The 12,015-nt window shown below is 60.5% G+C and overlaps 1 protein-coding gene across 1 annotated transcript in view; it reads left to right on the top strand.

Moving 5' to 3' along the window:
• The window catches only part of COL11A2 (collagen type XI alpha 2 chain), a 29,129-nt gene that overhangs the window by 8,156 nt on the left and 8,958 nt on the right, over window positions 1–12,015 (top strand). Inside the window, exons 8-43 of the mRNA XM_061146053.1 lie at window positions 375–554; window positions 2,642–2,701; window positions 2,798–2,839; window positions 3,068–3,130; window positions 3,440–3,514; window positions 3,967–4,053; window positions 4,312–4,368; window positions 4,532–4,585; window positions 4,672–4,725; window positions 4,830–4,883; window positions 5,042–5,095; window positions 5,299–5,352; window positions 5,460–5,504; window positions 5,617–5,670; window positions 6,036–6,080; window positions 6,274–6,327; window positions 6,521–6,565; window positions 6,667–6,720; window positions 6,959–7,003; window positions 7,221–7,274; window positions 7,399–7,443; window positions 7,557–7,610; window positions 7,944–8,051; window positions 9,030–9,083; window positions 9,379–9,432; window positions 9,519–9,563; window positions 9,651–9,704; window positions 9,826–9,870; window positions 10,000–10,053; window positions 10,149–10,202; window positions 10,411–10,464; window positions 10,865–10,972; window positions 11,118–11,207; window positions 11,383–11,436; window positions 11,648–11,755; window positions 11,871–11,978. Coding sequence (XP_061002036.1) covers window positions 375–554; window positions 2,642–2,701; window positions 2,798–2,839; window positions 3,068–3,130; window positions 3,440–3,514; window positions 3,967–4,053; window positions 4,312–4,368; window positions 4,532–4,585; window positions 4,672–4,725; window positions 4,830–4,883; window positions 5,042–5,095; window positions 5,299–5,352; window positions 5,460–5,504; window positions 5,617–5,670; window positions 6,036–6,080; window positions 6,274–6,327; window positions 6,521–6,565; window positions 6,667–6,720; window positions 6,959–7,003; window positions 7,221–7,274; window positions 7,399–7,443; window positions 7,557–7,610; window positions 7,944–8,051; window positions 9,030–9,083; window positions 9,379–9,432; window positions 9,519–9,563; window positions 9,651–9,704; window positions 9,826–9,870; window positions 10,000–10,053; window positions 10,149–10,202; window positions 10,411–10,464; window positions 10,865–10,972; window positions 11,118–11,207; window positions 11,383–11,436; window positions 11,648–11,755; window positions 11,871–11,978 — 2,319 coding nt within the window. The remainder of the gene's footprint in view (window positions 1–374; window positions 555–2,641; window positions 2,702–2,797; window positions 2,840–3,067; window positions 3,131–3,439; window positions 3,515–3,966; window positions 4,054–4,311; window positions 4,369–4,531; window positions 4,586–4,671; window positions 4,726–4,829; window positions 4,884–5,041; window positions 5,096–5,298; window positions 5,353–5,459; window positions 5,505–5,616; window positions 5,671–6,035; window positions 6,081–6,273; window positions 6,328–6,520; window positions 6,566–6,666; window positions 6,721–6,958; window positions 7,004–7,220; window positions 7,275–7,398; window positions 7,444–7,556; window positions 7,611–7,943; window positions 8,052–9,029; window positions 9,084–9,378; window positions 9,433–9,518; window positions 9,564–9,650; window positions 9,705–9,825; window positions 9,871–9,999; window positions 10,054–10,148; window positions 10,203–10,410; window positions 10,465–10,864; window positions 10,973–11,117; window positions 11,208–11,382; window positions 11,437–11,647; window positions 11,756–11,870; window positions 11,979–12,015) is intronic.

Genomic DNA, 12,015 nt, shown 5'->3' with positions numbered 1-12,015 from the left:
ATTTCTGTTCCAGGAGCCAGTTTCTGTCCAACCCTGTCACTTTTTGTCTTTCCACCAATTTCCTTGGTGGACCCCCTTCTTCCATCATTATGTCCATGGACTGTCCACTCTGTGTCCAGCCCTCCGGCCACCCTTCTCGTTACCCCTCACTTCTTCCAACCAAGCCCACTTTCTGGACCTCTCTCCTCGTTGGGGGCCTTTGATGGCCATCCCCCTTCTCTACAATGGCTCCCCTTGCTTTTCTTGGGAGGAAAATGGCCCCATCACCCTCAGTACCCTTTGGGCTGGAAGTTGTCACACCCTGGGGTCCAGGGGAGACCTCCTCTTAGCCCTAACACCCCCATCTACCCCTCTCCCTCCCCACCCCTGGGAAGGAGCAGACAGATCTCCAGGTCCCCCCCACAGCCGACAGGTTCCTGACAGAGGAATATGGGGAGGGTGGCACAGAGCCCCCAGCAGGGCCCTACGATTACACCTATGCCTACGGGGATGATTACCGCGAGGAGACGGAGCTTGGCCCTGCCCTGTCTGCGGAGACAGCCCGCTCGGGAGCCGTAAGTCCAAGAAGCTCCTCTTCCACCCTTGACCTCCAGCAGGAGCTACAGAATTGCTTCCTGTTGTCTTTGGTTGTTGTCTGTCGTCTGAGAGCTACTTCCCGCTGGTGATTTGCCATTTCTTGTTCACATAGATTGTATCTGTTGCTTGAAAAGATTACTTCCTGCCTTCCCTTGTCAATGTCTTACTCTGTGACTCCTTATGGTTCCTTCTGTCTGAAGCAATTGGTGATTTTTTTTTTTAAAATCCTATGGGAACTTCCTGTCTTTCTTGGTCCCTTCCTATCTCCATCAAGCTGGATTTCATAGGCTTTTGGTCATAAGCCCCTGTCATATGTCCATTTTCAGTCTGTCTCCATCATTTCTTCTTGATCAAAACAACTTCTTATCCATGTTGCTGCCAAGCAATCTAACTTTCTCTGTCACATTTTCTAAGCTCCAGGCCACTTCCTGTCTGTCCCCTCTTCTCCCAGTCATGACATCCATTCGGATGACTGTGTCAGATTGGACTGGAGGGGACTTATTCTTTGTGTTCTGTTCTAGTTTTTCATGCTGTCTTATCCTTTGATAATAAGCCACTTCGTATGTGTCTCTGGTCATCCAAATCATAAAGTGGGTCTAGATATTTATCATGGCCACTTGCTGTGTGTATGTTTTCTGGAAGATGTGTGTTTTCTGGAAGAATTGTCTTTCTTTGTCATAATCCATTTCCCAGAGTCACTTTCTGTCTGTTTTGTGAATTTTGTTTCTTTCTTGATTGAGGCAGCCATGTTGTTATTGAAGGTCCACTTCCTGGATCCTCTTTCCTTGGCTGCTTCCTGTCTGTCCCACCACTTCCTGTTTATCTGGTTCATTTTCTAACCATCTTGGCCATGTTTGATTTTTCTTGGCCCTGGTATCATTCTTGCTTCCAAGAGTTTGTCCCTTTGTTCTGTCTCCCTTAATTGTGTCCTGTGTTTTCAGCCACTCCCTGTCAGCGGGATATTTCCTGTACTCACTTCATCTTTTGCCTGCCTTGCAGTCAGAGCTGTCTCCTCCACCCTGCTGCCTCATTCCACCATCCCTGCTCTAATATTGCCACCCTTGACCCTCTGCTGCCATTCCCTTATGCCGGAATTTTAGGATTGATCTGGGATATGGGAGAGTTTGGAAAATGATCATTATTGTTCAGTCAGGATGGAGGTAGAGGGGGGCATTTTGAAGATCTTTGTTGAGAGAGTTGGGGGAAGTGGTGAATAAATATCCCCCATTCTCCCTGTCCCTATCTTGGTTAAGGCCTCAGAGTTGGGGGTGGGCATTTGACTGGAAGTGTGGAAGAGAGGCTCCTGGTAGGCTGGAAGTTTAAATGAGGGTTAGAGGAAGGGTGTATCTTCCATGCTGGGAGCAGCGCTGGAAGGAGCTGAGGGGTTCCGTGCCGGGGCTTGAGGAACTGAGCCCAGGTTGTATTTTTTCAAAATCCAGTTATAAGCTCCAAGTTTGAGGTATCTGTGGGGACTGCTCTCCAAATCCACTTAGAGTATGAATGTCTAATCTCTGGGGAGTTTTAAACTTGTAAACCCCTTGAAACTCTAAGTAAAATTCTGTGCATAAGGGCATACCCCTTTTCTTTTCTGGAGAAAGACACTAGATTACGTCAGATTCTTATATGGATGCATGACCTCCCCTAAACCCAAGAAAAAAAATCTATCCGAAATCTTAGAATCTTACTTGGCGAGTTGGGTTAAAGGTGAGGAAGTTGATGGTTTCTTAAGGTCCTAAGGAAGTGTGGAGGATAAGATGCAGTCCTCCAGGAGAGGGTCTGGGAAGATTGGGGGTCTGGTGTCCCAGGAATGGTCTGGGGACCTTCCTGAGAGTGGTTCTCAGGGAGATGGGGAGGGTGTGTTTGCTGAGGTGGGGGTGGAGAACCCCAAGATCTCCCTTGGCAGACCTGGGCGGTCTGTGAAGAGAGAGTCCTGGAGGAGGACCAGGGAGTTCGTGGGGTCAGGTCAGGGAGGTCTCCAGGGGCCCTGCGACTGCCAGGGTGGGGCAGTCCCGCAGCCTCGGCTGCTCACAGGCCCCACTGGGGGTTACATGTGTGTCTCCCTCAGGCTGCCCGTGGACCCCGGGGGCTGAAGGGAGAGAAGGGGGAGCCTGCAGTGCTGGAACCTGTAAGTCGCTCTCACTGAGCAGAGGCCTGTGGGAAGGAGGGAAGGAGGCGGGGTGCTAGCCCTATAGCCTCTGACTTTGAACCTTTGGCTCCACAGGGCATGCTAGTGGAGGGGCCCCCTGGTCCAGAAGGCCCTGCGGTGAGTTCTAGCTGTGACCCCCCAGTCTCCATTCTTTGTGCAGAAATGCTTCCTACCTACTGACCTGTGCCTTCCCAGCATTGGCCAAGGCCTCCTTCTTAACTGGGAGCAACTGTCCAATCAGAGCTTCCCAGATCCCCAGATTTCTTCTGCGGAGCCTGCCCCCAACCATATACCCCTCTTCCATCTGACCGCCCACATCTGACCCCCTTTTCTTGTGTTCTTCAGGGATTTCCTGGTCCCCCTGGTATCCAAGGCAACCCAGGCCCAGTTGGAGACCCAGGCGAGAGGGTATGAGAGCATCCTGTGGAGGCGGGGAGGGCTGCAAAGGAGCCACTGGTATCCAGGGTACCATTCTCGGTGATTTCTCATCAGCCGGTTGATTACTGGCAGAGGGGCTGCTGTGCCCTCAGCACCCAGAGAAGAAGGCGGCGTGTGGTTGGAGAGGGGAGCAGTCGTGTCTCACTGTCATTTTTCTCCATGACATGTTTCTCCATGGGGTGTGGGGAGATCTAGCGAAGTCTGCATCTGTTCCATTGAGGAGGGTTTCAAGATGATGCCAGGGCCCTAACAACATGCTGTCACTCCATCTTTCTCCAGGGCCCCCCGGGCCGAGCAGGGCTCCCTGGATCAGACGGTGCCCCTGGCCCTCCTGGAACATCCCTCATGCTCCCCGTGAGTGGTCTTCTGGGCTTTGTGGAACGGGCTGCGGGGAGGTCAGGGAACTGTGTCACCAAGAACCAGACAGGGAGGCAAGCCTAGAGGAGTTTCTCAGGACGATCCACCCAAAGAACGAGATCATCGGGGAGGAGGGTTTAAGGCCTCGTTGATGACCTAGACCCAAACATGGGGCGTCTAGAATCGGGCAGAAAATCCTAGATTTCAGGGAATCTAGAACTCAAAGAGTCTTTGGGGAGGAAGAGGCTGAGAGTGAGGGAGGGAGATAGGAGCTGAGTTTCTGAACACCTCCGAGTGACGACCCGGAGCCCGGGGGAGACACTGGAGAAGAGCTTAGGGTATCTGGAACCTGGGAGATGGGGCCCACGTGCTGGATGATGCCTCTGGTTTTGGGAGTCTCGTGGATTTCCTGGAAGAATCTAGACTTTCTTCTTCTCCTTGCCCCGCAGTTCCGGTTCGGCAGTGGTGGGGGCGACAAGGGCCCCGTGGTGGCGGCCCAGGAGGCCCAGGCCCAGGCGATTCTGCAGCAGGCGCGGGTGAGTAGGGCTGGGGGGCTTGGGGGGAGGTGGGAGGGGTGTGGTGGGGGGAGGCACTAGGAGGGGTAGAAAAGGTAGGTCAGCGTGAGTGTAGGGCAGAGAGAGGTCTGGGTTGGTTTGGGGGCTGACAGGGAGGGTGAGGACGATCAGGGCAGTGGAATGAAGGTCAGGGAAGAAGGGTGAATCTGGGAGGTGACCCGGGGTCTGGGGTGCTCCTGCTGCCTGTGCTCAGCTCTGCCGTCTGCTCTGCCCCCCTAGATGGCCCTCCGAGGACCCCCCGGCCCCATGGGATACACAGGCCGCCCTGGCCCCCTGGTGAGTGCGTGGGGTGTTGTGATAGGGGATCCTTTGTCCACGTGTGGGGGTATGGACAGTCCTGGAAAAGGACCAAGTTGAGAGATATTTTGCTTCAGTGGGGGAGGGCACTGTGGCCACCGATGGGCGTGTCCTTCAGCAAGCCCCCCCTCTCTCCTCACAGGGACAACCCGGGAGCCCTGGCATGAAAGGAGAGTCTGGAGACCTGGGACCTCAGGTGACAGGCTCCCCCGACCTGGTCCCAGCTCAGTGCCCCGCCCCCCACCCGTGCCCACTAACCCTGCCCCTGCCTCTCCCTCCTAGGGCCCCAGAGGACCTCAGGGCCTCATGGGCCCTCCTGGCAAGGCGGGGCGAAGGGTGAGTGACGGGGGTAGGATGGGAGGGGGTGGGGGATGGAGACAGGGTGTGGGGGGTGGAGGGCTGGGCCCCTGTTTGCTCTGACACCTCCCCTGCACCCCCAGGGCCGAGCGGGTGCTGATGGAGCCCGAGGGATGCCTGGGGAACCTGGAGTGAAGGTAACAGGCCTGGGCCCCTCTCTGATGCCCACCTGGAACTCCTGAGCTCATCTGTTTCCTGGGGATAGCCGAGGGTCCCCACAAAGCAGCCCCACCCAACTCAGGACATGATGGGAAAGGGGCTGGCACCTCACCTGGGTTGGCCCTCTCCTCCTTAGGGTGACCGAGGATTTGATGGCCTCCCAGGGCTGCCTGGGGAGAAGGGACACAGAGTGAGTATGGGGGAATGTGGGGTCTTGTGATGGGGGGTAGATCTTCATGGAGGGGAGGGGAGGGAGGGATCGTGAGGCCAGGGAAGGAGGCTGACGGTCTCAGCAGGAGTTGAGAGAAGGAACTTCCTTGGACCCTGAAGACGGTCTGTGTCTGTCTGTGTTGGGGGATCTGTACCCCTCTTACCTGGTGGCCCATTTTTCAGGGTGATACTGGTGCCCAGGGCCTTCCTGGGCCCCCTGGTGAGGATGGAGAGAGAGTAAGTATTGCAGCTGGTGGGGCGGGCAGGGTGGGGGCTGGGGGTAGGGGGATTCCGGGGTGGGGGCTGGTCCAGAAGGCGAGGCTGCTTCACATGTCCTCCTCCAGGGAGACGACGGAGAGATCGGGCCTCGGGGGCTGCCGGGAGAGTCGGTGAGTATTGGGGGGACAGGGAGTGTGGCTCCGATGCCAGAGGAGGGGTGTGGGCATGAAAGGGACGCACTCTCACCCACGTGGGTCCCGTCTTCCCCTCACCTGAATGCAGGGACCTCGAGGTCTCCTTGGCCCCAAAGGCCCTCCTGGGATTCCTGGACCCCCGGTGAGTGACCGTCCCTGACTCTGACCCCGCCCTCTCCACCTTCCCTGAATGCCTCCCTCCTTCCCCCCGCCGCCCCCACTGCCCCTTTAGCCTGCATCCGCAGGTGCCCACGAGGGGCCATATACTGAAGTGCATCAAACACTTTGGGCATAGTAAAAAAAATTTTAAAAGTCCTCAAGAGAAACAGAACAAAGCCCCACAAACCCACAGACTGAACCCCACACCCTGTGGATCTGGGCAGCTGTGCTTGCTTAGTTTCGGGATGAACTGGAGGGTGGCCCACTGCGCCCCTGCCTGTCCGTGGGGATGGCTGGGCTTCAGAAGCCACAGGTCCCTCCTGGGCTCACGCCCCTCTCATGTTTCAGGGGGTCCGAGGCATGGATGGTCCCCACGGTCCCAAAGGCAGCTTGGTAAGTGATGGGTGTGGAGGCCCCACCTGACCCTCCGCCCCTGCTTCTCTGCCGAGGTCCTTGTCCCTTTGCCCCTTTGCCCCCTCCGGCTCCCGGTTCTTGCCCCTGCGTCTGTCCCTCCTGGGACTCATCTCCCCTGCCTGTTTGTTTCGTCACCATTTCCTTCTGACCCCGGCCTGGCCGCTGTTTCTAGGGACCCCAGGGAGAACCAGGACCTCCCGGGCAGCAGGGCACCCCCGGGACCCAGGTGAGTGGTCCTGTCTGACCCCCCAGACTGAGGGGCTCCCCTGGGCTCTCACAGTGGGTCAGACCCTGTGTGGGGACTGGAAATGAAGGGTCTCAAGTCTTTGCTGCTTGTGCTGTGAACTGGGGCTGCTGGCTGGGGGAGAAAGCAGGGCCCACCCCTGGGGGCCCCTGTGACGTCTCTCTCTGGTATCTAGGGTCTCCCTGGGCCCCAGGGTGCCATCGGCCCTCATGGAGAGAAGGTAAGTGACTAATGGATCTGGGGGATGGTGGGTGTGCTGAGGCGGGTTGCAGGGAGCCCCCAAATGTCTGGCTGGGACTGAGTGTCCTCATCTCCCTGCAGGGTCCTCGAGGGAAACCAGGGCTGCCTGGCATGCCCGGCTCAGATGGACCCCCGGTGAGTGCCCCCACCTCTTCATACAAATCCCCCTTGACCCTCCATCCCAGGGAGTGACTTGCAGGCAACTCAGTGAGTCTCCTTGCGGAGTGTCCCTTGTCCTGGGAGGTCACTGGTGATGCCGCCAATGGTCAGTCAGTTTCATTAGGTCCCGGGGGCGTTTGGGTCCAAGAAGTGTAGAGAGGGATGCAGGAAGTGACAGGGACCAGTGGTCACGCTCTCCTTCCCCTACCCCCAGGGTCACCCGGGCAAGGAAGGCCCCCCCGGAACCAAAGGAAACCAGGTGAGCTCTTCCACGGCCCTCGCATCCCCTGGAGGGGTCTCCACCCAGACCTGGGCGTCCAAGTCCTTGGGATCTCCTCGTGTCTTCATGTGGCTGTCACAGTCCACCCCCTGCAACCCCCTCCAGACCGCAATTGGTCACTTCCCTTTCTCCCACCCCGGGGCACCCTCAGTGACCCCCTGAGACCCTTTATCAACACCTTTCTGTCCTCTTCCAGGGGCCATCCGGACCTCAGGGTCCTCTGGGGTACCCAGGACCTCGGGGCATCAAGGTGAGAGACCAGCTGGCTGGCAGAGGAAGGCTGAGGTCGGGGCGGCCAGCCGGGCCCCGGAGCTTGGTCCTGCCAGCCCTGCTGCCCCTCCTGACCACTCCGTCTGTCCCCACTCCAATTCCAGGGCGTGGATGGAATTCGGGGTCTGAAGGGTCACAAGGGTGAAAAGGTGAGCAGTGTGTCTCACCCCAGCTCCCCCCCACCTTCCGCCCGCTCTCTTGCCCGCCTCTGCCCACCCCTCCTGCCATCATCCGTGATGTCCTCTCTCCCCATATTTCTCAGGGCGAGGATGGCTTTCCTGGCTTCAAAGGTGACATGGGTGTGAAAGGCGACAGGGTGAGTAGAGACCTCCTCATTGCCCCCCAGCTCCAAGTGCTGGTGACCCTCCCCTTTGAGCCCCCGGTTACCAGTCTCCCCCCGACACCTCCGGTTGGCCCGTCGCCAGGCTCCCTCAAGGATCTGACCTCCCTTTAGAGCCCGATCCAAGCAGGACCCAGCCCCGTGCTCTGGGACCCACCGGCTGGCCAGTCACCGCCCTCTTCCTGCCCCTCGGGGCTCCTCATCTTGCAGGAAATCCGGGGACCCCCACCAGCCTCACCGGGGCCTCATCTTGGGGCTCAGCCCCCACCCCCAGTCCCAATCTCTCACCTCTCTAACCCTCTCCCCTAGGGCGAGGTCGGAGTCCCCGGTTCCAGGGGCGAGGATGGCCCTGAGGGGCCGAAGGGGCGCACTGGACCCACGGGGGACCCTGGGCCCCCAGGGCTCATGGGCGAGAAGGTGACGGGGGAGAGGGGGTCATGTCTACGTGCTCTAGGACATGGCGGGGGTGAGGCCTGGGGTGCTGGGGTCAGAGTGGGTGCAGGGATGCCAATGGCTGAAGTCGGAAAGTCAGTCAAAGACGACCATGCATTAATTATGCTCCTCTCTGCGTCTGGCACCTGCTAGACACTGACGGGTTGAGAGGGGCTACGTAAGAAGCCTAGGAAAGTCCCCGTCATAAAGAGTTCACAACAGATTCGTGGGGACATGCAGAGAGGCTGTCACAGGGTTCCTGGGGGTGCCAGGCAGAGGGAAAGTGTGTGTAGACTCACAGCAGCAGGTACTCCGAGAAAGAGCTGGAGAGGCGGTGAGCTCTGACATCTTCACAGTTAATGCTCACCTGGCTAACCTGTCCTGCCAGCCCCATGCGGTGGGCACTACTCCTGTCCTGAAGCACCAGGAGGCTTGGGGGCTTGTTCGTCACACAGCCAGTGCGGGGTAGAACCAGGGTTGGAGCCCCAGGAGTCAGGCGGCCGGATTCCTGCTCCCCATATCCACTCCTTGGCCAGACAGGTTCTGAGGCCTCAGGGGTCAGGGCGTAGGGGGTGGGAGATGGGGGCTGCAGAGCTGAGCCTGGGGCAAGGCGGGGCAGGGGGTGCAAGGGGGCTGGTCTTGGAGGAGCGGTCATGTGTGCTGGGGAGGGGGGAGCAGGGGTGCCGGGCAGGCAGGGGATCCCAACGCTTGCAGCATGGGAGCTGCAGACTTTAAGATACAGGGGAGGCGAGACTCCAGCCCTGGAGTTCGGGGAAAATCCACTCTCGGGAAGGAGAGATTACAAAAGCCAGGCAGCCTGGGGTGGGGTTGGGGGCATGGGTGAGGGCAGCGGGGGTTGGGGTTGGGGGGCGTGTTAGATGCTTGCTCTTTGGGGCTGGGTCTCCAGGATGGAGTGGGATCCATGGCCCCACTTTCTCCTGATGGCCCTCTGTCTGTCCACAGGGCAAGCTGGGTGTTCCTGGTCTGCCTGGCTACCCCGGACGCCAGGGCCCCAAGGTGATTCGATGCCCCACTGTGGCCTTCTTCCTTTTCCCTTCCCGGACCTCTAATTGCAGGAAGCACGGACGGACAGAGCAGTGGGGGGGCCCTAGACAGAATTTAGTCCGCGCCCATTCTACAGATGGGGAAACAGAGGCCCAGCAAGCACCAGGGCTTGTCTAAGGCCACCAAGTTTTTGGCAGAGCCCGGGTCTCCCACCCCCTGCCTCCATCACCTCTCCTGACCCCTTGGCCTTTCCCCAGCCCACCCTTTTCTCGACTTCTCAGTTTTTCCCCTTTTCCATCCTCACCAGGGGTCCCTGGGATTTCCGGGTTTTCCTGGAGCCAGTGGAGAGAAGGGAGCCCGGGTAAGCTGGGGAAGGGGGACTGTGGGGGGAGGGGCAGCTCTGGGGGGCTCAGGGCTGATGCGTTGTCTTCACTTTGCTCCCACCAGGGCCTGTCAGGAAAATCAGGGCCTCGGGGAGAGCGTGGCCCCACGGTGAGTGCAGCGGAAGAGGCGTGCGGCTCGGGAGCCCAATGGGGTGCTTTGGGGGTCTTTCTGACAACTCCCCTGTCCTCTCTCTAGGGTCCGCGTGGTCAGCGGGGACCTCGAGGCGCCACCGGGAAGTCTGGAGCCAAGGTTGGTGGTCTCAGCGGGGCTCCATCTCCCCTCTGCCCTGGGGCCCAGCTGCGCCCCCTCCATTGACCTCGGGGTTGGCCAGAAGTCAACCTCTCTTCCTCTCTGACCATCTCCCCCACAGGGAACCTCAGGTGGAGATGGCCCCCACGGGCCTCCCGGAGAGAGGGTGAGTGTGGTCGAGTCCCCTGCGCCCCGGTGCTGTCCGGGGGTCAGTGGTGCTGGCTCCCTCTCAGCGGGGCGGGTCCTCTGCCCAGCCCGCTCCCCGTTCTCCTGACTCAACCAGCTCCATCTCTAGGGTCTCCCTGGGCCTCAGGGCCCCAACGGATTTCCTGGCCCCAAAGGACCCCCGGTAAGCTGCCCTCTGACCTGCCTTGGCTCTGACTGTCCCTCCTCCTCACCCCCCTGCCCAGTCTAGAGCTCACCTGACCTCTGAACCCCTTCCAGGGCCCCCCCGGGAAGGACGGGCTGCCGGGACACCCAGGCCAGAGAGGAGAAGTGGTGAGTGGCGCCCCGGCGCCCGCAGACCTCCCCTCCCTCCCGTCCTGTCTGGAAGGCCCCCAAGGAAGGGTCTCCTGGTGGAGTGGCCCCCGTCCCAGTTCAGCTCAGACTGCGGCCAAGGACTCGGTGGTGACCCGGGAGCCTGGGGTCCGTGCCGTGTCCACGCCAGACTGCGTGTTCCGACCAGCCTCTCCTCTTTCTCTCTCAGGGCTTCCAAGGGAAGACCGGCCCCCCTGGCCCCCCAGGAGTGGTGGGACCCCAGGTATGCTTGCCCCCCACCTCTGCAGAGACAAAGCATCCCAGACCCTGGGGGTTGGAAGCTCTGCCTCTCTTCTCCCTTCTCCTGATCCCGGGGCCCTGGCCCTCTTTTGCCTGTGGGGCCCCGGGGACCGGGGTGCATGATGGGGGCTGGGTTTGGAGCAGGGATCCCAGATTTCCATCTGTTCCCTGGACCAGTTCTCCTCTTCTTGGGTCCTGGAGCAGAGGAAGGTCCCCGACAGGGACACCGGCTGGTGTGGTTACTCCACACCGGGGAAGGGAGACCAGCATGGAGGCCCAGGAGAGCCGCGGGGCAGGCAGGAAGGGGTCCTGGGGGGTACCACGAGGTGAGCAGAGTGAGATGGGCGGGGGCGCTGAGACTGGGGTCTGTCTGCCTTTCCCAGGGAGCCGCCGGGGAAACCGGGCCCATGGGGGAGCGAGGTCACCCAGGCCCGCCCGGCCCCCCTGGAGAGCAGGGACTGACCGGAACAGCTGGGAAAGAAGGCACGAAGGTCAGCAGAGGGCCCGGGAGGGAGCACCTGGGAGAACAGGGTTCGGGTGCCTAAGGGGACAGCCCGTTGGGGATCTGACAGGGCAGAGGTCTCTCTGTCCAACTTGGGAGCCCGGCAGTGGTTCATCAGCTTCGTTTCCTTTTAGGGTGACCCCGGACCCCCTGGGGCCCCAGGGAAGGATGGTCCCGCTGGTCTGAGGGGCTTTCCGGGAGAGAGAGGCCTCCCTGGCACTGCTGTGAGTGTGACCCCGACCCCGATGCCCGTCACGAGGCCCCACATTTCCTGGCACCCCAGCATCACCCCATGCCCACGGCCCAGCCCCCATCCTCCCCGCGTGTCTCCTGAGCTCCGGGCCTGTGAGATTCTCCTCTTCCATCTCATGTCTGTTGTCCCCAATCTCTGGCTCACAGGGCGGGCCTGGTTTGAAGGGGAATGAAGGGCCGGCTGGTCCCCCTGGCCCTGCGGTGAGTCTGGGGCCCCTGGGGGCGGTGGGAGGAGGGGTGCGGGGCAGCATCGGGATTTGGGTGGGGCTGCAGGACCCAGCAGAGGGAGGCTGGGGTCAGTGTGAGGCCTCCGATGCTGGGCCTTTCTCCTGGAACCGTGGCCGGGTGTGCTCTGGTGTTGGGGGCTGTAGTCTCCCCTTTAGAGGGGGTCTGACGCTCGCTCCTGTCGCAGGGATCCCCTGGTGAGCGAGGTTCGGCAGGATCCGGGGGACCCATTGGCCCCCCAGGGCGCCCGGGACCGCAGGGTCCGCCTGGAGCAGCGGGAGAGAAAGGTGTCCCGGTGAGTGTGGGGTCCCTGGGAGGTGCTGCAGAGGGGTCTGGGAGCTGCTGGGTCCCCAGGGGTCCCCAGGGTGACAGCGTCTGTGGGTCATGACTCCTGCCTTCCTCTCCCACAGGGCGAGAAAGGCCCCATCGGTCCGACCGGCCGCGATGGGGTGCAGGGTCCCGTGGGGCTTCCTGGCCCCGCCGGGCCCCCGGGTGTGGCAGGAGAGGATGGAGACAAGGTGAGGGAACCCCTGGACTCAGCTTCCCGCGGATGAG

This window comes from Dama dama, chromosome 7 (genome assembly GCF_033118175.1).
Source record: "Dama dama isolate Ldn47 chromosome 7, ASM3311817v1, whole genome shotgun sequence".
In the NCBI taxonomy this organism is placed as follows: Eukaryota; Metazoa; Chordata; class Mammalia; order Artiodactyla; family Cervidae; genus Dama; species Dama dama.
The sequence above is the reverse complement of the archived record's forward strand: the minus strand, read 5'-3'. Positions and strand labels throughout refer to the sequence as shown.